Consider the following 27,318-nt stretch of genomic DNA (forward strand, 5'->3'; position numbering starts at 1 on the left):
AGCATGATGGAATGAAATGACAAACTCAGATGTGTTTTTTCCTGACTGGAACACAGTGATTTAAGCCTGGAGCTCCACCCTGTGGCAAGATTTGACCTTCCATGACGAGTGTTGAGGGACACAGATAACAGAAGAACGCCCTCTTCTGGGTGAAAAAAAAACACACAAACAAACAAACAAAACACACACACACATTTAGACCTTCATAGAGGATCACAGATAAAAATGACAGTATTTATATTTTTACCCTCTGATGATGACTTCTGTCAAGAATGAATGTTTTTATGTGCATCTCTCTTAAATCTGTTCTCTAGATTTATATTTAGGCATTAGTTTGTGGAAAATGCAGTGAGATAAAAAATAGAAAAAAAAATTTCAACAAACTATTGAAGCTTTCATACTAAAAAGACAAACTAAAATGTGTTATGCACATGGAAATTACTGTAACATAATCTGAACATATATTCCACATTTCCTATCCATTTTAATTGAAATGAAACATTAGATGAAAGATTTCCATATATCTTAAACAATGGGGTTGGATCCATTCATTGAGGTGTCACAAACTGAAGTATAAAATCAGTAACAGTACAAAATGACTGAAATCAGAGTTTTTGTACAGTGCTTCTGGGCTTTCTGTCACTGTGGGCCTCAGAGCGCAGTAGTACAGAGCATAATCAGTCACTTCAGCAGAAGAGATTTTAAGAATCACTTGTTTCTTCTCTTTTGAGTCTTTTGCTGACAGACGAAGAGAATGCTCAGATGCCTCTGAATTTTCATTTACAAGTATCAGGAATTCTGGTCTAAATCCCCCAAAATTTCGATACCATTGCAGGTCATATACAAAACCACTGTAGTTACAGGACAGAGTCACATTGTCACCTCTGAAATGTGTTTTTCAGAAGACAATGGCTGTATTGTGTCAGCAAAGGAATTTCCTGTATGGAATAAATGCATGCAATTGTATTAATTAAATTGATACTAAGTAACTTGTTCACAATGTGATACAATTTAATACATAAAATATATATTTTTAATAAAATAAACAATAAAAAAATGTTTTTACCTATGAGTAATGTCAGTGGTATCCAACAAAACAGAAACATGATGGTTTCTGATGTATAGTGATTGTAAAACTATGAAAGCAGGATGACTCTAAATGAATCAGCCTTTCAAACATTCAACTTTGTGAATTTGCTCCACCCTCTGGCTGAGGCTTTGTCTTCTTTCTTGATGGGCTGTTTTTCTCTAAAAATGAAAATACCTGACAATGTTTCATTAGATTTAGAGAAAAAAAGAACAACCGTTGCAACAATGATTTATTGTGCATGATTAGAAGTTGGTGTCACATTTTTTGGTTTAATGTAAGATGTGTTAAGGTATTAAGTTTTTGTACAGAGCATGTGGGTTTCCTGTCACTGTGGGCACCAGGGCACAGTAGTACATGGCAGAGTCTGTCTCTTCAGCAGGAGAGATCTTCAGATCCACTTGTTTGTTGTCTTTTTTAACTGCAGCAGTAAATCTGGGTGGTCTGTCTTCACTCATAGCTCCATTTTCTAAGATATAAAGGAGGAACTCCGGTTTGGATCTGGGATATTGTCTGTACCATTGTAAATTTTGTACAGTAGCTGTATAGTCTTTATAGCTACAGGACAAATTAACACTGTCACCAACACGTCTATTTACATTCAGTGACAAGGGTTTTATTGCATCTGCCTCTGTGTGCCCTGGTAATGGAGAGTAAAAGCCTTATTAGACAGCAATTAAATGGTAAAACAGTAGCAAATAAGTAAAAAAGTAACAGCCTAGATTGGAGTAAAAATTTTACAACTTTATCTTACCAATACACATCCACAAAAAAGTGAGGAGAGTAAAAATAATCATGACAGCAGAAATCTGAAGAAGAATCTGAGAGACTTGAGTATCATTCAGACTGGATGTCTTTGCATTCTGACATCCTCCCTCAGATTAAAATGCTTCTACATCTTGATATTGAGCTCCGCCCTATGGGAAAGTTATTTAGTTTAGCCTGCTTTTTTATGGTGTCTTTATATTCAAACCAGTAACATGACATTTAGCAGTCACTGCATACTCAGAGGTAAACAATTTTTCATAATGTTATGAAGATTCTAGCTTTATTAATGCATAAACATTATCTGAAACATCACCTTTGTGCTTCATTTTACTTAACTGATACAAATGAAGTCATGACACTTTGATTTGTTGAAATGTTTTGAAAAATTGGTTGAAATCTGATGTTGGATCTATGTCTGCTGCTAATGATGTTTTTGCACAGTGTTGCAGTGTTTCCCATCACTGTGGGCACCAGGGCACAGTAGTACAGTGCAGAATCTTCCATTTCTGCCTGAAAGATACTGAGATTAATGCGTTTATTACGTACATCAGCCACAGATGAAAGTCGAAGTGCAGGATCTGACCGGCCATTGAGCTCAGTGACAAATATAAGGAACTCTATTTGAGATCCTGGATATTGTCGATACCACTGCAGTGTATTAACACCTCTCCACTGTAATCACAGGAGAGGGTAACATTGTCTCCTGCTGTGATGTGCTTCTCTGGGACCAGCGGGTTTATTGTATTTGCATCAGCATTCTCTGTGTAGAAGAAGAATCAAATATGATAAATTATTCCCTTGGGCTAAATTAAATTAAGATGCATAAATGTAGTTCACCCTGAATATATACTGTAATAATAGGATAAAATGTAAAAAAAAAAAAATATCAATAACTGACCTTTGAGCAGAGAAATGATGATTAAAATCAGGAACAACATCTTTCTAATAAAGAGACAAAAATGACTATGAGAATCAATTTCCTCCTAAAACTCAGTATAGCTGGAGCTGGGTAATGAAAAACTTGAATCCTATAGCTCCTCCCTCTGACAGAATATGTATAAGAAGAATAAATCTCAGACAGTTCGGGATGAGTCTAAAGTAAAAATTAACATATGATAAAATATCCATAAAATACTTGACGGCAAGGTGTCAGAATGACTAGTATACTGGAATATGTAGTTCAGCAATTCCTGGAATATTATCAATAACATTTACCTTTAAAAAAAATCTTGCAAGCAAAAACACTGCAGCTTTGATGCAAGCTCTCTTTTTATAGTAACCTTGGGAACAACCAATTAGATTAACTAATGTAATCTGAAACAAACTGACAATATTTTGCAGATCAAGCATGTCAGACTCTGACTTTAAAACACAAATGATCACCAATACAGGGGCAAAATCTGACCTGTGAAATAACAAAAATGACAGACAATTAATCTAATAATAATGTTAAAAATGGAACTTGTATACAGCTGAAGATGCAAACTGAATTGACTGAAAAACTCACAATATACATACAGCGCCCACCTTCTGGCATAAAAGTACTATTTCAGTCATATTGGGAAATGCAAACTTTTCACTATATGACTGGATTGTATGTTATGAGTTGTTTTAGCAAAATTGCAGACTATAGTGGTGATGATGCACTGGCCTTTGGGACAGGATGAAGTAAGTGTTTGAGGCTTCATCTTTCTTTAATGATGAAATGGGAGGTTTTTGTATGATGCAGTTGGGTTTCCTGTCACTGTGGGCACCAGGGCACAGTAGTACATGGCAGAGTCTGTCTCTTCAGCAGGAGAGATCTTCAGATCCACTTGTTTGTTGTCTTGATTAACTGCAGCAGTAAATCTGGGTGGTCTGTCTTTACTCATATCTCCATTTTGTAAGATGTAAAGGAGGAACTCCGGTTTGGATCTGGGATATTGTCTGTACCATTGTAAATTATTTACAGCACCTGTATAGTCTTTATAGCTACAGGACAAATTAACACCATCACCAACATGTCTATTTACATTCAGTGACAAGGGTTTTATTGTGTCTGCCTCTGTGTGACCTGGTAATGGAGAGTAAAATCCTAATTAATAAATCAAACAGTAACCACTGGTAAAAAGTAGTAGTAAATAAGTAAAAAGTAGCAGGTCTTAATTGGAAAGAGAAAAAATACAACTTTATCTTACCCATACACATCCACAAAAAAGTGAGGAGAAAAAATAATCATGACAGCAGAAATCTGAAGAAGAATCTGAGAGACTTGAGTATCATTCAGACTGGATGTCTTTGAATTCTGACATCCTCCCTCAGATTAAAATGCTTCTACAACATCATAATATTAAGCTCCGCCCTATGGGAAAGTTGTTTAGTTTTTATACCTTAGTCTTTAAACCAGTTAATGTGATCTGTGGTTCAAAGTCTCCGGCAGTATATATTAAAGAAAAGGCATAAGAAGTTTGTAATACTTAAACTTTAGCTGATACAGCAGCAGAGGAGATCTCCAGATCCACATGTTTGGTATTATGGATGCTAATGGATGCGGAAGAGGTCAACTAGCTGGCACTACAAATTTGGTGGATTTATCAACTAGCAGCAAAAACTCTAACTTTGATCCGGTCTTCTGTCAAAACCAGTGGAGACGGTAAGCTGATTCGTCAAAGGTACAGGACAGAGTAGCATTACTGCCTTCATTTAAAAAGACACATGCTTTATCTGAACTGACAGGAATCTTATTAGCTTAACCTGCAAAGTAGATGAACAATCCAGTGTTTCCAAAATCATAAAGCTTTACTTAATATAATATACAATTATTTAAAGGTGTCAAAAGTCTGTGGCTTACCATAACTCAAGACAAATGTTAAAGAAGAGCAGATGATGATGATCATTGTTGTATGTGGTTTGAATTTAATGATCTATAAGATCTATAAGCTCTGCCTGTCTATGGAAATATGTGTTGTATTGATCCTTGTGGATTCATTAACAGATGCTTGTGTTACTGATGGCTGATTCAATCACAGAAATAATACATACTGTAGAGTATGTGTTTGTTAAGCATCAATTAAAAGCATGACTTATATACAGAAAGATTATGTACAGAGGAAAAGGGTTTCCTGTCACTGTGGGCTTCAGGGCACAGTAATACTGTACAGAGTCTGATACTTTAGCAGGGCTGATTTCCAGTTCCATGAGCTTTCTGTGTTTGTCAACTTTAGCAGATAACCAGTCGGCTGATGGATCTTCTTTAACTGGATCTCCAGATTCAGTCATGAACAGAAGCAGTTCTGGTTTGGATCTTTGATACTGACGATACCACAGTAGATTATAAACAGTACCAGTGTAGTTGCAGGAGAGAGTAACATTGTTACCATCTTGAGCTTGTTTTTCAGAACCATGAGATGTTATTAGATCACCAAGAGAGTCTCCTGAAAAAACAAAAGACATGCTAAATTCCCTATTGTGATCAGATAAATGCAATACTAACATTTTTAATTAAAAAGAGGTGGTGATAAAATAAACGAGTCTCACCTGCAAGTACTGAAAATATTCCAAGTGCACAGAGCAGCATGATGGAATGAAATGACAAACTCAGATGTGTTTTTTTTTCCTGACTGGAACACAGTGATTTAAGCCTGGAGCTCCACCCTGTGGCAAGATTTGACCTTCCATGACGAGTGTTGAGGGACACAGATAACAGAAGAACGCCCTCTTCTGGGTGAAAACAAACACATTTAGACTTTCACAAATCACTGAGGACTTGGACAGTATTTGTATTTTTACCCTTTGATAATGACTTCTGCCAAGTTAGAAGGAATTCCTCTTAAAGCAGTTCTCAAGGTTTATACTTGGACATTAGTTTATAGAAAAATGTAATAAAATAAAATAAAAAAATAGAAAACATTAAGTTACTGAAAATTTCATACTAAAGTAACAAACTAAAATTTTTGTTGTGCACATGGGAATTACTGGAGCACCTCATAATGTGAACATATATTGAATATTTATTCCATTTTAAGAAATTGAAATCAAACAGAAAATTAAAGCCTTCTGTATAATGGAATAGGGTTGGATTATTAATGGAAATTTTACATTTAAGTATAAATTTAGTAACACACACACTAAAAAACTCAAAATTAATTACAAAGATGAAGCAAATAACATGACATTTTGAAGTAGAAAGAATGATGTAATAATAAAAAAAAAAGTTATGCCGAAATACAAAATCATCCGACTGAAATCAGAGTTTTTGTACAGTGCTTCTGGGCTTTCTGTCACTGTGGGCCTCAGAGCGCAGTAGTACAGAGCATAATCAGTCACTTCAGCAGAAGAGATTTTAAGAATCACTTGTTTCTTCTCTTTTGAGTCTTTTGCTGACAGACGAAGAGAATGCTCAGATGCCTCTGAATTTTCATTTACAAGTATCAGAAACTCCAGTCTAGATCCCACATATTGCCGATACCATGAATATTGTTTACAAAACCGCTGTAGTTACAGGACAGAGTCACATTGTCGCCTTTGAAAATATGCCTTTCAGAAGAACAATGGCTGTATTGTGTCAGCAAAGGAATTTCCTGAATGGATAAAATGCAACTGTATTAATTAAAATAACACTGAAGGTAAGAAACTTGTGCACAAATTTATATATAATATAGCACATCAAAATAAAGTAATTTTTAGTAAACAAGAATTAAATCATGAATTCAATTATTTACCTATGAGTATTGTCAGTGGTATCCAACAAAAAAGAAACATCATGGTTTCTGATGATGAATGATTGTAAAACTATCAAACCAGGGTGACTCTAAACGAACCAGCCTTTCACACATTCAAAGACTTTGTGAATTTTGCTCCACCCCCTGGCTGAGGCTTTATCTTGGATGATGGGTTGTCCTTTTCTTAAAATCATCAGAAGACCTAACAGTGTTTCATAAATTTGGAAAAATAAGAAACAGTTGCATCATTGATCTATTGTGCGTGATTGGAAGCTGGGTGTGTCACAATGTTTGTGTAATGCAAGATGTGTTCATGTATTAAGTTTTTGTACAGAGCAGGTGGGTTTCCTGTCACTGTGGGCACCAGGGCACAGTAATACACAGCAGAGTCTTTGATTTCAGTAGATGAGATCTCCAGCTCCACTTCTGTGATTTCTTTTTTAGCCATCGCTTTGAGACGTAAAGTGGATTCGGATGAAACCGCAGTCTCTGTGTTAAAAATAAGATACTCTGGTCTGGATCTTGGATATTGGCGATACCACTGAAAGCTGGGCCCAATGCCACTGTATTTGCAAGAGATAACAGCACTTTGTCCAACTACAACATGCTTTTCTGGTAAGAGAGATTCTATTGTATTTGCACCAGCACTCTCTGTAAAAGAAGAGAAGAGAAAATGTTTTAAAGTAATTTTTGTTCAACAGAACTGTTAAATCTAAGTGATGCAGAAGAGAGTTACTGTAACGTGTTCAGTCGACTGGTACTGACGTTAATGCAATAGTGAGCATTAAATTATTACTTACCCATAAGCAGTAAAAATTCAATAAAGACAACAGTAAACATGGTCACTGCTCAGCAGACAGAAAGCTTGAAGTGTTAAACTCAACCTTGAGTCAGTCACATTTAGCTTGAGCTTGAGCGTCAGACTGCAGAGCTCCACCCTGTGGCAAAGAAGTGGGCAACAGCAGATATCTTTGTGTTGAGGTTACAGTGTTATGTTCATGTTATATTCATACTTTCATAATTACATTTTCTGTAATGAAAGATGTAGCTTATCATCAATGACTAAATATAAGATCTTTATAAGAGTTTAGTGCTGTAATACAGTGAAGCAGCTTCTCAGCTCAGAAGAGCACCTTCTTGTGGGGGTCAAACTTGAATGACTGTTTCAAAAACTTTTCAGCTTCATGATACTGTGAGGTCCAAAAAGTCACAAAATCAGGTACTTATTATGTAATTTAAACATGGAATGAGTGAATGAATATATATGTAATGAAAACTATTAAACTATGTTAAACAAATATGAAAAATTGCATTTTTAGTAGTGATCTCAGACTTTTGAACCTCAGTGTATGTTGATGAAAAGAATTAGCTGTATATCAGTTTCTTTGATGTGAAGTTAATACTGTACTTTGTTCACTTTGTTGCTGCTGTTTGATTGAAAGACACTGGACAAATGTTTACATTTGTAAAATTTAATTTAGTATTTTATTTAATGCTGCATCAAGCTTTCATTACTGAGGTTTACAAATACATGTCAGTTCAGATTTATGTTATATCAAAGGTTTCGGTACAGTGTTCGCAGGTTTCCTGTCACTGTGGGCTGCAGGGCGCAGTAGTACAGAGCAGAATCTGTTTCTTCAGCAGAGGAGATTGTAAGATGCTTTTCAGAGTATAATGTTTGTATTGTGTTTGCAAAGGAATTTCCTGAAAAAAAAAAGATATTAATTTTTATTATTAAACTAAATATTTTAGCATCTCTGCTCTCACTTCAGCCACATGCCCCATTTTGTTTTTTTCCATTGTTTAACCTTTATCAAGACTCTAAAAATCCAAAACATCTTACCTATCAATAATAAAAAATGACATCCAACAAAGGAGAACACATGATGGATGGTCTGCAGAGAAGGAGTAATGCCAAAGTAAAGTGACTCTGAGCAGCCTCTTGCACTGTCAGTATGTCAGGAAGAGCACCACCCTCTCTTCCCAGTCTTCTTATTTTCTCATAATGACTGGACTTGTCTCTACATGACAATATCTTAATATTTTAAATTTTTTAGATGTAAAGTTTATTAGAAGTTCATTAATAGATAATGGTCATTGTGTCTGCAATATATGTTTTTTTAAATTCATTTTTTTAAGGTGCACCTCTTATGGAAACGTATTTAAAAACCTTGTAAGTTTTAAAAGATGGACATTACTATAGTGGATTTGACAAGAATAGAAGATACATATGATAAATGTGGGCACCAGGGCACAGTAGTATATTGCAGCATCTGCCATCTCAGTTTTGGAGATCTCCAGATCTAGTTGTTTTTCATTCATTTGAACTTGAGAAACATAACGATCCTTCTGCTGTGGTCCTGCACTTTCAAAAGCTTGCAAGATAAATTCAGGTGCAGTGTTGGAAGACTGTCTGTACCACTGAAGACTGTAAATATTGCTTCCACTGTAGTTGCAAGAAATAGTAACCTTTCCTCCTTCTAATACATGCTGTTTAGTAGAGCGGGATGTTATTGCATTTGCAAGAACGGTATCTGGAAAGACAATAAGAGAAGAAGATTACATTAATTCAGCATGAGTATGTATTTATGCAATGTATTTATATATTCTCAAAAAAACACACACAACATATAGCTATGATATATAAATATAAATCAATCACCTGTAAGAAGTGCCATGACTGTAAAGTAAAAGAGCAGCATCGTCATACTGAGACACAGGAAGAGCAAAAGCAGTCCTGACTTAAGTGCCTGTATTTCTTTTGTAGTCCCACCCTAAGAACAACTCCCTGCTCTGTGCAGGAGACTTCCTTGTTCTCAAACTTTTTTTTTAATTGCAAGAAAATTAAACAGCACCACATTTAAATATGACATGCTTGCAGTGGTAGAATAAATGAAGCAAAAACAAGAAAACGTGTAATGAATAGATCAGCATTTAGATTTCTGTGTTAATTATCCATCATGCTATGCACTGAGGCTGACTTACTTCTGTAGTATCGACTAAAAATATCTACTGTTCTGTATATTATTCAGAAAGTTGTGTGGTAAATTTTGAGATCATTATGTGCATGAGGACCATAACAGTTCTTAGTGCACAGCACCCTCTTCTGGGCAAAGTGAGTTATTTGTGACACAACAAATGCATAAAATTTTCTTTCTTTTCTTTTCTTTTTTTTTTTTTTTTTTGGATTACCAGGGTTTGGAAAGATGACATGAACTTAACTATTTCTGCCGACGTTAAATAATTGATGTGTTACATGCCAGGTTTTTGTACAGTGTTCTCAGGTTTCCTGTCACTGTGGGCTGCAGGGCGCAGTAGTACAGAGCAGAATCTGTTTCTTCAGCAGAGGAGATTGTAAGATTCACTTGTTTTAGGTCTTTTGTTGCTTTTGCTGACAGACGACGTGAAAGATCTTGTTCTGAATATTCTGTGACAAGAATGAGGTGCTCTGGTCGAGATCCAGGATATTGATGATACCACTGCAGATTATTTACTTTGCCACTGTAGTTACAAGAAAGAATCACTTTTTCACCTCTGAAAACATGCTTTTCAGAGGATAGTGGTTGTATTGTGTTTGCAAAAGAAATACCTGTAAAAAAAAGAAACGCATCTTTATTAATAAAAAAGAAAACAGATTTAGCATCAAAAATTCATGCATTATTTGCTCTAAAATTAAGTTTGTCCACATTTATTGGGGACGATACCCTGAAAATTAGAATGTCTCTTACCGAAGAATAATGAAAGTGTCCAGCAAAAGAGAAACATGATGGATGATCTTTAGAAAAGGGCCGATGACAAAGTCAGTGAAAGTAGAGAGACTTTGCATCAGCATCTTAGTGAGAGAGCTCCGCCCACTGAGTCTTCATATTCTCTGATAAATACCGTCTCTATGTAGCAAACACTTTGTTGGATGTTAGAAGAATATCATTTTGATATCATTAAAAGTTTTAGAAAGATTGCTACAGATGTAAATAATGTATTCCTCCTCATTTCAGGTTTTTCATGGCAGAGTCTGTCTCTTCAGCAGGAGAGATCTTCAGATCCACTTGTCTGTTGTCTTTATGAACTGCAGCAGTAAATCTGGGTGGTCTGTCTTCACTCATAGCACCATGTTGGAAGATGTAAAGGAGGAACTCCGGTTTGGATCTGGGATATTGTCTGTACCATTGTAAATTATTTACAGCACCTGTATAGTCTTTATAGCTACAGGACCAAGTAACACTGTCACCAACACGTTTATTTTCATTCAGTGACAAGGGTTTTATTATGTGTCTGCCTCTGTGTGTGACCTGGTAATGGAGAGTAAAAATCCTAATTAATAAATCAAACAGTAAACCACTGGTAAAAAGTAGTAGTAAATAAGTCAAAAGTAGCAGGTCTTAATTGGAAAGAGAAAAAATACAACTTTATCTTACCCATACACATCCAAAAAAAAGTGAGGAGAGTAAAAATAATCATGACAGCAGAAATTTGAAGAAGACTCTGAGAGACTTGAGTATCATTCAGACTGGATGTCTTTGAATTCTGACATCCTCCCTCAGATTAAAATGCTTCTACATTTTTATATTAAGCTCTGCCATATGGGAAAGTTGTTTAGTTCTTATACCTTAGTCTTTAAACCAGTTAATGTGATCTGTGGTTCAAAGTCTCCGGCAGTGTATATTAAAGAAAAGGCATAAGATCCACACGTTTTGGTATTATGGATGCTAGTGGACATATGCGGAAGAGGGCGACTAGCTGGCACTACAAGGGGGAAGCGTGGCCTAATGGTAGAGAGTCGGGAACTAGCAACCTTTGGATTGCGAGTTCAAGTCTGGAGCCGGCAGGGATTGTAGGTGGGGGGAGTGAATGTACAGTGCTCTCTCCACCCTCATTACCACGACTGAGGCTAATCTTACTCTTTTTGCTTTGATTTTTTTTAAATCACATTTTTATCAGTGTTAATGACCATGAATATGAATTAATGAATTAATAACTATTAATACCCATCATTCTGTGCAACATAAAAAAATAAAAAAAATAAAAAATAATAATAATTCACATCTAGCACCAGGATCAGAGTGCACTGTAGTCAAATGTGAGAGTCATATCTCAGGTTTTTGTACAGTGTTGAAGGGTTTCCTGTTACTGTGGGCACCAGGGCACAGTAGTATATTGCAGCGTCTGCCATCTCAGTTTTGGAGATCTCCAGATGTAGTTGTTTTTCATTCATTTGAACTTTAGCAACATAACGATCCTTCTGCTGTGCTCCCGCACTTTCAAAAGCTTGCAAGATAAATTCAGGTGCAGTGTTGGAAGACTGTCTGTACCACTGAAGACTGTTAATATTGCTTCCACTGTAGTTGCAAGAAATAGTAATGTTTCCTCCTTCTAAAACATGCTGTTTAGTAGAGCGGGATGTTATTGCATTTGCAAGAACAGTATCTGGAAAGACAATAAGAGAAGAAGATTACATTAATTCAGAATGAGTATGTATTTATGCAATGTATTTATATATTCTCAAAAAAAAAAAAAAAAACAGCAACAACATATAGCTATGATATAAATATAAATCAATCACCTGTAAGAAGTGCCATGACTGTAAAGTAAAAGAACAGCATTGTTATACTGAGACACAGGAAGAGCAAAAGCAGTCCTCACTTAAGTGCCTTCTGTATTTCTTTTGTAGTCCCACCCTAAGAACGACTCCCTGCTCTGTGCAGGAGACTTCCTTGTTCTCAAATCTAATTCACTTTTTTTTAATTGAAAGAAAATAAACAGCACCACATTTAAATACAACGTTCTTGCAGTGGTAGGATAAATGAAGCAAAAACAAGAAAACGTAATGAATAGATCAGCATTTTGATTTCTGTGTTAATTATCCATCATGCTGTGCACTGAGGCTGACTTACTTCTGTAGTATCAACTAAAAATATCTACTGTACTGTATATTATTCAGAAAGTTGTGTGGTGAATTTTGAGATCATTATGTGCATGAGGACCATAACAGTTCTTAGTGCACAGCACCCTCTTCAAAGCAAATTAATTTACATAAGACAAAAAAAATACATTATTTTTTCTTTCTTTTTTTTTTTTTTTTCTTTTTTTGGATTACCAGGGTTTGGAAAGATATTTTTTGTCTATGATGACATGACCTTAACTATTTCATGCCGACGTTAACAAATTGATGTGTTACATGCCAGGTTTTTGTACAGTGTTCTCAGGTTTCCTGTCACTGTGGGCTGCAGGGCGCAGCAGTACAGAGCAGAATCTGTTTCTTCAGCAGAGGAGATTGTAAGATTCACTTGTTTTAGGTCTTTTGTTGCTTTTGCTGACAGACGACGTGAAAGATCAGGTTCTGAATATTCTGTGACAAGAATGAGGTACTCTGGTCGAGATCCAGGATATTGACGAAACCACTGCAGATTGTTTACATCGCCACTGTAGTTACAAGTAAGAATCACTTTTTCACCTCTGAAAACATGCTTTTCAGAGGACAATGGTTGTATTGTGTTTGCAAAAGAAATACCTGTAAAAAAAAAACAAAAAACAAAGAAAAGCATCTTTATTAATAAAAAAACAAAAAACAGATGTAGCATCAAAAACTCATGCATTATTTGCTCTAAAATTAAGTTTGTTCACATGTACTGGGGACGATACCCTGAAAATTAGAATGTCTCTTACCGAAGAATAATGAAAGTATCCAACAAAAGAGAAACATGATGGATGATCTTCAGAAAAGGACCGATGACAAAGTCAGTGAAAGTAGAGAGACTTTGAATCAGCATCTTAGTGAGAGAGCTCCGCCCTCTGAGTCTTCATATTCTCTGATAAATACTGTCTCTATGTAGCGAACACTTTGTCTGATGTTAGAAGACATTAGAAGAATATCATTATGATATCATTAAAAGTTTTAGAAAGTTTGCTAAAGATGTAAATAATGTATTCCTCCTCATCTCAGGTTTTTGTACAGTGCTGAAGGGTTTTCTGTTACTGTGGGCACCAGTGCACAGTAGTATATTGCAGCATCTGCTACTTCAGTTTTGGAGATCTCCAGTTTCAGATGTTTTTTGTCCTTTTGAGCTTCAGCAACATGACGGTCCTTCTGCTCTGGATCAAAACTTTCTAAAGCTTGCAAGAGAAATTCGGGGGCAATGTTGGGATACTGTCTGTACCATTGCCAACTCTTTATGTTACTTCCACTGTAGTTGCATGAAAGAGTTGCCTTTTCTCCTTCAAAAGCGTTATTTTCAGAAGACAGGGCTGTTATTGCATTCGCAAAAACACTCTCTGGGGAAAAAAATCACAACAGAACAATTAGTGCATGTTCAGTAATTGTATCTTCATTAATATACTTTTAAAGACATATATAGATATATTAACAAATATAAATATCAAATGTAAATACCTGTAAGAAGTGCCAAAACTGTGAGATAAAACAATACCATTATGACTGTTAGAGATCATATACAAAATGAGATTTTGGGGATACAGGGCCTCCCACTGCTGTACCCCCATTCTCACCAAACTCCACCCAAAGGATTGTGGGAATCTGTTGACTCTTAGAAATTAATAGTGGACACAGATATTTCACACAAAATGCATATATAGCTTGTGCAATTCTTTAAAATAATATTTGATTAGAAAATGTTCTTATATTTACTGGACATTGAAAACAACTAAAATGAACAAGTAAAGACATCTGCACAATATGCATCTTAAATGTGTCGTAAGGGCATATTTGAATTAAGATGTGTGTTGTTCATAATTTATCAAAAATTGTAATTTTAACAAATTTAGATATCTTTATGAATTACCAAAACAATGAAGCAAAACTAAATAAACATTTTTCTATATATTGTTTGAAATTATACATTTTATTTTCTTAGTTTATTGTTCAACTTATTAAACAAGTAAAGGTATCCATTAAATATGGTTTAAGGGCTCCTGTAAATTGAGGAGAAGTGTGTGGATGGTCTGCCTGCTTAGTTTGTAAAAGAAAATGTTATTGATGTCATTTATGACTTAGTTTGAGCTGTTACTTTAATTGGGACAAATTTAATTTATTTTGCTCTATTTGTTATGTAAGACATTTGTAAGACTATTGAGTTCAAGAGAATATATTTAATCCCCAAAAAGAGAAGAGATTTTTTTTTTTTTTTTTTTTTTTTTAACTGTGACAATACATTACATAAATATTAAATAAAATAAAATATTTGTATGAGGCACCAGGGCACAGTAGTACACAGCTGAATATTTCCAAACAACTTCGCAGAACTTTAGATCCACTTGTTGGAGGTCTTGATCAACTTTGCCTGAAAAGTGTGGCACAAGGTTTAGAGTTAGCACTCCCAACGCTCTTATGGTATGTTGATAGACTGTGATAAAGAACTCAGGTTTTGATCCAGCATATTGTCTGCACCACTGCACATTTAGCACTCTTCCAGTGAAGCCTTTGTAACTACAGGATAGGGTTACATTTCCACCTACAACAGTGCTAATAATAGGTGATAGTGGGAAGATTGCATTTGCCTCTGTGTCACCTAACAAAATCAAACAGCTTGATTAGGGAAGCAGCTCAGCAGGAGTAACGAAATAAAATGATACGTGGTTCAATTCAAAATGATTTATATTCATTTTAAATGCATGTAAAATATGTTTGCATGAGTTAATCTCACCCAGGTGAATCCATAAACTAATAAGTGTGAAGATAAACATAATGGTTGATATGTTGGATGCCAAAATCAAGATGTCTGTTTCACCTCCACTTTTGTGAGATCCATTAAGAGACAAAGAGTCAGATGAATGTCTGTAGTACAGTATTTCCTTGTCCTAGTATCTTTGAGACCAGGGTCTGTCTTTTCACTATAGTAGATATTTATCAACATGTTTTTCTTTTGTACAGTAGCTTTTGCAAATAGATGAAAAAGCATCAGTATTGCCACTAGATTAACAAATAACAGTCTAACCTCAAGAAATACATCATAGTGAAATCTATATGTTTTTACCTGAAACCGCTTAAGCATAACTTAAAACTTCTTGACTTTCTGCTAAGCTTTCTGGTTATGTACATTTTGTGGTTGCACCATTATTTAAATATATTTTTAGAACATCATGCAACAAAGACACAGTCATATAGAGGTTTAATTCAATATTTTGTGTAGTTCATCAGGTTGTTCGTTTAGTTGTTTTCTCTTTAATTTGGTACAGTGTTCTTGTGTTTCCTGTCAGTGTGGGCTGCAGGGCACAGTAGTACAGAGCAGAGTCTGATACTGAAGCAGAGGAGATCTTCAGAACCACACGGTTTTTCTCCTCATTTAATTTAGCAAACACTCCAGGTATTGGAGGGTCAGCTGGCTGCTCAAGTTTGGCTTCACTAACCAGAAACAAAAACTCTGGGTTGGAGCTGCTGAATTGACGATACCAGAGGAGAGAATCACTATTGTAAGTCCCATTGTAATTGCAGGCCAAAGTAATGGAGTCACCATCGGTAACAAGCTCAGATGAGGAGAGAGGAGCTATTCCTTCTCCACATGCATCACCTGAAACAGCCAGAGCATTGCAGTTTAATACCAATTCAACACAAATCATTAATGTCTGATGACTTAGAGTATATTTGGGAAGTTCAATTAAAAGGATTACAGTTGAGTGTCACATATCTTACCTGAAAAGAGAAGAATGAACCAGACACTGCATAGAAACATCATGGATCATCACAAGCAGCTCAAACTTTTTAACTCACAGACTCTGACTGAATTTGTGCACATTTCCTTTTTTGAACTGTTACACCAACTGAAGATTTAAATCTTCTGTAATCTGAGTGAACACTGCCATCTTCTGTACATTTCATGCCATTACTTCACAGATTACTAATTAGTTTATATTACTAATTGCAGCAGTTATTTAGGGACAAGTAGTCTGAATGATGTAGAAGATATGCTTGATTTTAGATCCTGCTGATTTTATACCAGTTTTTGTCAGTAGATTAAACATAAGCATCACTGCTGACAAAGCTACAGTGTGTTAAGAGATAATAATAATGCCACCATGTGTCTGCAGTAATTAATTTGAATCAATCAGCCATGAGATAACAATGTAATTATTCATAATACAGAATATTTAGTTGGACATTTTAAAGGTTCTTTATTGGCATTGATGGTTCCATAAAGAAAATTCAACATCTATGGAGATTTTCTTTCTTTCTTTCTTTCTTTCTTTCTTTCTTTCTTTCTTTCTTTCTTTCTTTCTTTCTTTCTTTCTTTCTTTCTTTTTCTTCCTTCCTTCTTTTTTTCTTTTCTTTCTTTCTTTCTTTCTTTCTTTCTTTCTTTCTTTCTTTCTTTCTTTCTTTCTTTCTTTCTTTCTTTCTTTCTTTCTTTCTTTCTTTCTTCCTCTTCCTTCCCTTCTTTCTTTCTTTCTTTCTTTCTTCTTTCTGTGTATTCCTCCTCATCTCAGGTTTTTGTACAGTGCTGAAGGGTTTTCTGTTACTGTGGGCACCAGTGCACAGTAGTACAGAGCAGCATCTGCTACTTCAATTTTGGAGATCTCCAGATTCAGATGTTTTTTGTCCTTTTGAGCTTCAGCAACATGACGGTCCTTCTGCTTTGGACCCATATTTTCAAAAGCTAGCAAGAGAAATTCGGGGGCAGTGTTGGGATACTGTCTGTACCACTGCCAACTCTGTATGTTACTTCCACTGTAGTTGCATGAAAGAGTCGCCTTTTCTCCTTCAAAAGCATGCTTTTCAGTAAAGAGGGGTGTAATTGCATTCGCAAAAACACTCTCTGAGAAAATATAGACAACAGAAGAACAGTAATAATCGGCACCTTCAGTAACTGTATCTGTTCGTTGAAATGTTTTTATAGGGGTATATAGTCTCCTAGTAAATATCGATATATGAACAAATGTAAATATCAAATTAACATACCTGTTAGAATTGCCAAAACATTAAGGTAAAACAAAATCATTATGACTGTGGGAGATCATATACAAAATGAGATGTGGAGAAACACAGGACTGCCTTCTGCTGTAACCATTCTCATCAAGCTCCACCCAAAGGATTGTGGGATCCTCTGCTGCTTCTTAGAATTACCAGTGATATTTCTCACAAGTGAAATCTGAGGAAATTGTCTGTCATTTCTTTATTGCCACTGCAAAAAGAAAAAAAAGAAAAAAGAAATCATCTGCTGAACGTTTTTGTTATTGCTTCACTAATTAATTAGCATTACTAATTGCAGTAGCTATTTAAGGACAAGTAGTTGGACTGATGCAGACAGTACACTTGACTTTAGATTCTGGTGATTTTATACCAGTCATTTGAGTTTATACAGGATGAAACCCAAGCATCTTCACTGTTAATCTGTTCATCTGGCAAGGCTTCTGTTTTATGAGACATACAGTACGACTGGAAATAATGCCACCATGTGGCTGCAATAAAGAATTTACAATTTTGTCCTCTGTTATTGCAACGGAACCTTTAGCAGTTAAACTTTTCATTATGGAAATCTTTCAAATCAAATGGAAAAATAACATCATTGATGTAACATGAAACACAAAATGGGAGTTGACATGGAACACTTGGGAGTATGACACATCCAATGATGGGACATGCTATACTGTGTTGAAAACTATTTAATATGGCATTATTATGCATGCAGCATTTATGACCATATTAAGTGGGAGGCATGGAATATTTGCACTTTTATATTTAATGTGTTACACCACTGTTTAAAATAAACTATAGTGAGGTCAAAAAGGGTGATTTAAATTGGCAAAAAAATGAAAGAAAATGGTGATCCATCACAGTACATTACATTTTATCTTTCCCTTATACTGTACATTCATATGAATTTGAACCTATAATCTTGCCCCAAAAGTCATGCCTATTCAGTTTCAAAGTCAATTTGAACATATTTGTGTTAAAATATCCAATATATTTAAATTCTTTATTTATGAAATATCTTAAGCATTTTGTTTGAATTTCAATTACTTGTTCAATCTGCAAGCAGAAATCATGAGGCTATAACAAAAGTACGGAGAAGCAGTAGTTTTTTTTATTTTTTTTTTCATTTCATAGAGGTTTTTGTACAGTGATGATGTGTTTCCTGTCACCGTGGGCTGCAGGGCACAGTAGTACAGTGCAGAGTCTGTCACTTCAGCAGAGGAGATCTCCAGATCCACTTGCTTATCGTTCATACTCATTTTTCCATCCATTCCAGGGATACGGGGATCTGCATATGTTACATGTTTTGTGGATGACTCCATGACAAGGAGAACAAATTCAGGTTTGGATCCAGGATACTGTCGATACCAATGCAGACTGTTTACACTAACATCATATTTGCATGAGAGCATGACCGACTTCTTTTCAGTGGCATAAATGTCTTTCTGCTGTGGTCTTATTGACTGTGCAAATGTATCTGCATAGAATAGAAAGCTTTCAGTAAGAAAGAATACCAAGATGAAAACTTTCACAAAATCTAAATTGCATAGCAAATAATGAAATGTTTAATTAATTACTATGATCTGGCATAAAAGCTTGTTAATACAATTACTATTACATCTTTAAACAAAGCTAAATAGTACTGTATGTCACTTACATTCTGTTACTGAAAACACAAGCAGGCAGCTCAGAAGCATCATCTTTGCACCACAAACAGAGAATAAAAACTAACAGATGTGATTTTTTTGTGAGATCCTTTAAAAGCTCCACCCATAGCATGTATGAATGAAAACATTCAGATATACAGTATCACATTGTCAGTGTGTCAGATTCAGTTTGAATACTGTTTCTTTAACTGAAGATGACAAAAATGTAAAAAAATAAAATAAAATAAAAAAAAATTGACTACAATTTTGTAACTGAATTCAGTGCCAAGCGTTGCAAATTTATGCTTTTTTTTTCCTATGTTGATTTTTTTCCCTTCAAAAACAACCAAAACAACAACAACAAAATATATATAAGAGAAAAATATAACACAAATATAAAAAATATATATAATGTTATATATTATAAGGTATTCAAATATATTTTTTCATCTTTAAGCATATCACAGTGAAGGTAAACCAAAGCTATTAGAAAGTTTTAAGAACACGTGTATTATTTCCTATAGTGGTTTTTGTACAGTGTTCTTGTGTTTCCTGACACTGTGGGCTCCAGAGCACAGTAATACAGTGCTGAATCTGTGACTGCAACAGAGGAGATCTTCAGACGAACCCGCTTCTCCTCCTTATTCACGCTGGCATTCAGACTTTGGAAAGGGGGTTCTGCATGTATTACGCTGTTTGATTCATAAACAAGAAGCAGAAATTCAGGTCTGGATCCAGGATATTGTCGAAACCACTGTAAATTACGTGCTTGGCTATCATATTTGAATGACAGAATGACTGTCTCTCTCTCAGTGGCACGTTCTGTGGTCTGCAATGGTGCTATTGACTGGGCAAATGATTTACCTGCAAATAGGGCATGAAAAAATACACAATGTTCAGCCATTGTCTACAGTAAAAAGTTATGATACATTTTTTTATCAAGTAATTTACATAAATAGTATTTTTTCTATGTAAATGTGTCAGAATCTATATAGGATCTAAAATAATTATTATAATAAATAATTATATAAATTAAATTAAATTAAATTAAATTAAATTAAATTAAACCTACTTACCCTGTATGGCTAAAATTACAAGCAAGTAAAAAAGAGAAGTCATTTTTGCATTGCTGAAGAACTGATTGAAGTCAAATAAGAGATGAATGCCAACCCAGTATCTTGAAGCCCCACCCACATTATCTCTGTGTGATTTTAATTACATAAAATGTCATATTCTCGGAAACAAGGGTGCATATTAGGACCTTGAAGGTACATATTAGTGCCTAAGGTATACATATAAAAACCTTTAAAAGGATACTGACCCAGTGTACCTTTTTATTTTCTTCCGGAAAGTCTATATGTGAAAATCCATCATGACTATTAATATGTAGTTTTCATATGAGAAAAGGTAGAGGCTGGTAGATTTATCATCATAACATTTGGCATCATATTAAAATGGCAACTTTTGACAAACTTGATTAGGTAAAGTACAAGTGATTAGATCACAGATTAGTTCATGCTTTACTAATTAATGATTTATCAATATGTTTGTATTTATACTCCAGGACAATCTCTGAAATGCAGTAAAGAGAAGAATAAGAAAAATGTCATCATTGTGCAGCATAACATATTAGCAATGCGCTAGATGTGCTGACAAAATTAGGACTAAATTGTGTCAAAATGTACACTGTATACCAGTGAGAACTGTTAAGAGTGGTTTACTAAATGCATGACATGTCCTTAAATTCTGATTATATGTATTTCAGTATTCTGTTTTCTTGAGGTCAGTTGCTAACGAGACAATCATAAGACAACTGAAACTAAAAATCTCAAGCTTAATCATTGGCTCCCAAATGCTGGATCAAAAAGCTTAAACTTAAACATGCATAATCATCCACTGACCACAGACACTGAAAACAGATTACAGCTTCTATTTTAATGTGTCTGATTTTTGTACAGTGCACATGTGTTTCCTGTCACTGTGGGCTGCAGGGCACAGTAGTACAGAGCAGAATCAGTTAATGCAGTGCCAGTGATCTCCAGATGCACACGATTTTTCTCCTCATTTAATCTAGCAGATATTCCAGCAATTGGAGGATCAGCTGTTTGCATAAATGCAGCTTCATTAACTAGAAACAGGAAGTCTGGTCTGGATCTCGGGTACTGACGATACCAATGAAGAGCATCTATATTAGCTGATCCATTGTAATTGCAGGACAGGGTGATTGCGTTCCCTTCTGAGACAAATTCCTTAGGAGAGACTGGTGCTATTCCCTCACTAGAGGCATCACCTAAGAGAAAGAGAGGAAGAACGATGGGAATAATGAATGGAGATGAACAGAACTACAGAAGTAAAGTATGTTATATTGTTTTTTTTCTTAAGTTTGTTTGATTAATTGCATTGATCTTACCTGTTAAGAGGGAGATAAACCACAGACAAAATAGGAATAGCATTACTGACAAGGAACAGATGAGCAACTGTTTGAAACCTCTGCATGCCTGAATGAATTGCCTTGTATCTCCTCCCCTTATTAGCCGTTTAAAGAATTTTTTAAGTGAAGAACTCCCTCTTGTGGATAATTTTAGCCATCACATCACAAGTGTCTGTGTCCATACACTGGCCAGGGGAAACACGTTTCAGTAAAATAGTCAAATAGAATCAAATCCATCGAGGATAATTGTGAATATTTTAACTTTCCTTTCTTAAGGAACAAGAAAATCAGCTGGCTGTAGTTTGTATTACATTTTACAGTAAACACTCAAAACAGGAAAATGTGCCACCTTGTTTTTTTTTTTTTTTTGAGCAAGTTTATAATGGTGTTGTTTAGCTTAATATTATATTAAATTTTATGTTTTTATTTAAGCCTAGATAAATCTATCCTTAAAAAAATACCTCTGTGTTTACTAACACACCTCTGCATGATGTGTCTTTATTTTTATGACCACCGATTCTTTTATGACCACCGATTGTATATATATATATATATATATATATATATATATATATATATATATATATATATATATATATATATACTTTTATGACCACCGATTGGAGGTTTTTGTACAGTGTTGTCATGTTTTCTGTCACTGTGGGCCTCAGAGCGCAGTAGTACAGAGCAGAGTCTGTCACTTCAGCAGAAGAGATCTCCAGATCCACTTGTTTATCTTTCATACTCAATTCACCATCCAGTCTAGGAATAGGGGGATCTGCATATACTACATTTTTCTTGGGTGACTCAACGACAAGGAGCAGAAATTCCAGTCCTGATCCCGGATACTGTCGATACCAAAGTAAATTCTGTACACTGACATCATATTTGCATGACAGATTAACTGGATTCCCTTCAGTAACTTGTGTTCTGTCCTGCAGTGGTGTTATTGTCTGTGCAAAGCATCCATCTGCAAAATGTTTAGAACATATTGATAAAAAAGTATGAAAATTTCTACAGTATCATAAGCAGGAATAAATACTGTTGAATTATCGCAAAATCAGACAGATATTAACGTGTATACACACACACACACACACACACACACACATACATATATGATAAACTTGTCTTTTGCTTACGTTGAATTATTGACAGCAGAAGCAGAGTGCACAGGAACATCATGACTGCACTGTAATAAACAAATGAAGCTCATAATTGAGAAATGAATGTCTTTGTTGAATCCCTTTCAAAGCTCCACCCACAATCTAGAAAAATCTGTAAAAATAGAGCAATGTTCTGTATTAAAATTAAGAAACTTTCCATATTTAAAAAAATAAAACTTTATTTTGTATTTTACACTGCATTGCATTGTGTTTTAGCACAATGTCCATTAAAATAATGGATAATGTCCATAATCATTATTATTTATTTATTTATTTATTTATTTATTTATTTATTTGGTGCACACATCTTTTTATCTGATTTTTAAATGTTTAAATGAATTTGGCCAGAATGAATGAACAGCAGATAAAGAAAGACAAAAGAATGCATGATTTTATCTGGGTGTGATTACACATTGTAAAATCATGCTGAAGTTCTTCTTTAAACATTCTGTATTTGTTTTTTACAGTAGTGCTATTTTTTATCTATTACAGACAGAGATGAATATCAGATTAAACCAGAACAATGCTAGAAATTAGTTATTCTTGGACATCAAATCACAGTGACAACCTAAGCTTAGTAAAATGAGAAGCTGTGGCTTAACAACATTTTACTTTGTACAATGAAATTAGCGCAGCAATACACAAATTCAACTGAACTGATTCAGCACAGTGGTTAGTGAGTATATGCAATACTTAAAATTGTGATGTATAAAAGAAGTTGAGAAACATATATCTTAATATATATTCACAGCACCTCACTTGTTATACATTTCTCTCTGCTTCATGTTTTTGTTCAGCGTAGCTTTATTTCCTGTGACCGTGGGCCTCAGAGCACAGTAGTACATAGCAGAGTCTGATACTCCAGCAGAAGACATCTCCAGATCCACTTGTTTTGTGTTTTTATTAACTCTTGGAGTTAAACGCTGTGGTATGTTGTAACTCATCAGCCTACTTTCATAGATGTAGAGTAGGAACTTTGGTGTAGATCTGGAATACTGATGGTACCAATGGAGATTATCAGGTACTCCACTGTAGTTACAAGTGAGTGTTACATTTTTACCTTCTAAAACTTGTTTTTGGGAGTCATGGGACGTTATCATGTTTGTCAGGATGTTACCTATGAGAATCAAAAATGAATAAATTAAATAAACAAGAAAAAGACATTGAATCAGACAATAAAAGTATTTTCACTAATCACAATCTACTCTTTAATTTAAGTCATGAATTCTAAGAAAAACGAATCAAAACTCACCTATATGAAGAACCAAAATGAGAAAGACAGGAAGGCACATGTTGGTTGATACTCTGACAGTTGATGCACCGACACTGTTCTGGGTCAATATGGCTTTGACATGACATGGCATGAGAGTAAACCATTTAGTGACTAAGCACTAAAAATATCCACTCTTTATATAATTAAAAGACATGCAATATACTGCAATATATTTTGTGTAAGCGAACAAGAATCAGAGATCAATGTAAAAAAAAAAAAAAAAAACTGCACATGCAGAAATTAGTCTTCACCTATAGTTCTAAAGAGCTATGCACTAAAGTCATTGGTGACTAAATTATGCAGTGAGGAGCCATACCTGTCAACACTCCCGTTTTTCCCGGGAGTCTCCCGTATTTCACACCGATCTCCCGCCCACCTCCCGTTCTGTTAGGCTATTTCTCCCGGGAAACTCCCGTAATTTGTATGGCCCTACCTCGTTATATGAATAATCACATCAATACATTATTCCAAGATTGTCCAGTTGCCAGATCTTGTATGAAACGCATCCTACTCACACAATAGATACATCATACAATTTTGAACCCATTTGTGACCTCAACCTGCCAACCTACAGCACTGTTGCGCAGTTGATATCTGCGCAGGTAGACGGGGGAATTTGAATCAAGCGTCACTAAAAATGGCATTAGAAAGCTCAGGTGGTGCTATGGAGAAAAAAAAACTTAATATAGCTGCAAATATAACAACAGCTGGTCAGAAGAATTTCATTTCTTATCACGAAGCAGCATCGACAATTCCCACGCTTTTTGCAAAGTAGGCTATGTCGCACTGATTTCAGTATCAGACACGGTGGGAAAAACGACGTAACGCAGCACAATAAATCCCAAAGGCACAATCGCGCTGTGGAGGCACAAAGGGGCACATCCGCGATTTCAAACTTTATCAAAGTCTGCTACTTACAATTATAATTCTGGATGTAAGAAACACTAGGAAACGCCTTCATGTTAAATACATGAAGTACTTTACCTCATGTATTTAACATGAAGGTGTTTCCTAGCGTTTAACATGAAGGTGTTTCCTAGCGTTTAACATGAAGGTATGGCGGGTACTCCGTGCCAAATATGGCGGGTACTCCGTGCCAAAATCAAACATCCGTATGGCGGGTACTCCGTGCCAAAATCAAACATCCGAACGACCGACCGACCGATCGAACGTCTATCCGAACGTCTATCCGAACGTCTTGAACTTTCAAACGGCTGACCCACGTGACGACCTGACGTGACGTCAGCGTCTTGAAATTTGCAGCTTTTTAACCATACAAGTATACAAGCTGATGTTTAAAGGCTATTAATGGACATGATAGGCAATACATATAGCCTAAATATTGTACCCCAAAAACAACTTTCCTGAATCCTGTGCTTGTGGGGCTATGTGTTTTACTTTCAAAGAGCAGAAATACTACCTATAGTATATAGGCTACAGACATTCAAATAGTCTTGACCAGTATAATCATTTTAACTAGTTTTTATTGTCAATTTTTATTGCCCAATGTACAATGTTCCCACAGTCCATAAAAAAACACTCAAAATAAATGTAGTCTATTATTTTATTTTTTATTTTTTGATCCAGAAGGTTTTCATATTAGATTTATATATTTGGACTGAATGATCTAATGAATGCTCTGCAGTGTTTATGATATTGAGCTGTGTATGTTGAGTAAATTTCTTTATTTGAAAAGCGTCAGATGGTCTCTGAATGTAGTTTGAAGATTTGGTTTTGTATTTAAATTTTTGAGAAAGTGGGTAATGGTTCCAAGAAATGTATTTTAGCAATTCAGGAAAACTGTCCTATAGATTAAAAACATGCATTATTTTTTATACATAATATCAAACAAATAAAGTAGGCCTAATAAAAAGTAAATCTAATCAAGCATGATTTTTTTGTTTCAAGAACTTAGAGATCTCAACCCTTACGGCAAGATCAGCTGAATACTAAATTATCATAATCTTTTACAAATAATCATCATAAATGTTAAAGTGGAAAGGTTTATTAAAAACATATTTATATTTAGACAAGATCAGCTGAATATATCAAAGGTTCGTTGATTTTTATGTCTGCAACTTATAAACAATGAGCCAAAAAAAATGTAATGATCATTTAAATAAAATCTTTTTTTTTCTTTTTTTTTATTGATATTCCTTTAACAAAGAAATACAACATACAGCACTGCAATGAAAACATTAATAATAATAATAAAAAAAAGAAAAGAAGACAACAGCCTCCTCAAATAGGAAAAAACTGTACATAGTACTTAAGAAACTTCTTGTTCTTACTATTATCAATGGGTTTAAGAGATCTAACAACAAGGGAAATCTCAGCAATAAAGGCCTCAAATCTAGGCAAAGTCTTGAGAAATTTGTTTTTGTGAATAAAAAATTTACAATGCAACACAAAGAAATTAACAACACTATCAATAGCACAGTCATTCCCAGAAAAATAGAGGAATAAATCCTTCAATGAAAAGTTTAAATCACATTTGACAAAATGAGAAAGATAAAGACCCAAGCTCTGCCAAAGAGGCTTAACCTGATTACAGTGGTAGAATAAATGAAACAAAGATTCTTTCTCAACTTTACAGAATACACAAAGGTCAGAGATATCAACAAAAGAGGAAATTTGTGAGTTAGTTGGGTAAACATTATGAAGAATCTTAAAGTGTACCTCTCTTATTTTATTGGACATAAAATATTTCTCAGGGAGTAACCACGCTTTCTTCCAGTGAATACAGTCAAAAAATTATTCCAGAAAAATTTACATCGAGGGAATGTGTAAACAGTGTAATGTAACAATAACTCTACATCTATGAAAGTTTACTATTACATTTTTTATCAAGAATACTAACTCCATCCAATAAAAGTTTGGGCAAAATAGTTTTTCTCTCATTAAAGAAAAGGTGTGTTTTAAATAAATGCACATAACTTGGAGACAAAGCTTTGATGACAGAAATTGAAAGTTCTAGCAGGCAGAGGAAAATTATACAAAGTCATAAATTCTTCATATTCCAATATGCTGCCATCATTTCTAAATAAACCCAAAACAAAAAACAATACCTCTATCATACCACTTAGCCATAAAAACTGATTTGTTTCGGATTAAAATGTTCAAATTATTCCACAGAATTTCTTTATGGGGGGAGAGAAAAATTGTGCACATAACACAGTTTCCAAGCAAGTAAAACTTGTTGGTGAAATATTTAAATAAAATCATATGTAACACGTTCCTACATGTGCTTACGTGTTGTTAACGCGTTCCCATGGCGACCGGTCGGAAGCGCAAGTAACTGATCGTCTTCCCAACGTGTTGTTTACGTG

At 34.9% G+C, this 27,318-nt stretch overlaps 5 gene segments (V, D, J or C); all 5 read right to left on the minus strand.

Annotated features, from left to right (window-relative positions):
- Window positions 1-4,748: 4,748 nt before the first annotated feature.
- Window positions 4,749-5,449, minus strand: LOC122148770. The segment is given in 2 exon segments: window positions 4,749-5,268; window positions 5,372-5,449. Coding segments are annotated over 2 exon segments (408 nt in total).
- A 1,359-nt stretch (window positions 5,450-6,808) lies between these two features.
- On the minus strand, window positions 6,809-7,504 carry LOC122147030. The segment is given in 2 exon segments: window positions 6,809-7,206; window positions 7,356-7,504. Coding segments are annotated over 2 exon segments (438 nt in total).
- Window positions 7,505-11,597: 4,093 nt separating this feature from the next.
- Window positions 11,598-12,505, minus strand: LOC109099503. The segment is given in 2 exon segments: window positions 11,598-11,979; window positions 12,116-12,505. Coding segments are annotated over 2 exon segments (393 nt in total).
- Window positions 12,506-18,516: 6,011 nt separating this feature from the next.
- On the minus strand, window positions 18,517-19,316 carry LOC109099471. The segment is given in 3 exon segments: window positions 18,517-18,529; window positions 18,620-18,950; window positions 19,131-19,316. Coding segments are annotated over 3 exon segments (387 nt in total).
- An 881-nt stretch (window positions 19,317-20,197) lies between these two features.
- Window positions 20,198-21,600, minus strand: LOC109099462. The segment is given in 2 exon segments: window positions 20,198-21,409; window positions 21,530-21,600. Coding segments are annotated over 2 exon segments (399 nt in total).
- Window positions 21,601-27,318: the final 5,718 nt, after the last annotated feature.

Source organism: Cyprinus carpio, chromosome A2 (assembly GCF_018340385.1).
Source record: "Cyprinus carpio isolate SPL01 chromosome A2, ASM1834038v1, whole genome shotgun sequence".
In the NCBI taxonomy this organism is placed as follows: domain Eukaryota; kingdom Metazoa; phylum Chordata; class Actinopteri; order Cypriniformes; family Cyprinidae; genus Cyprinus; species Cyprinus carpio.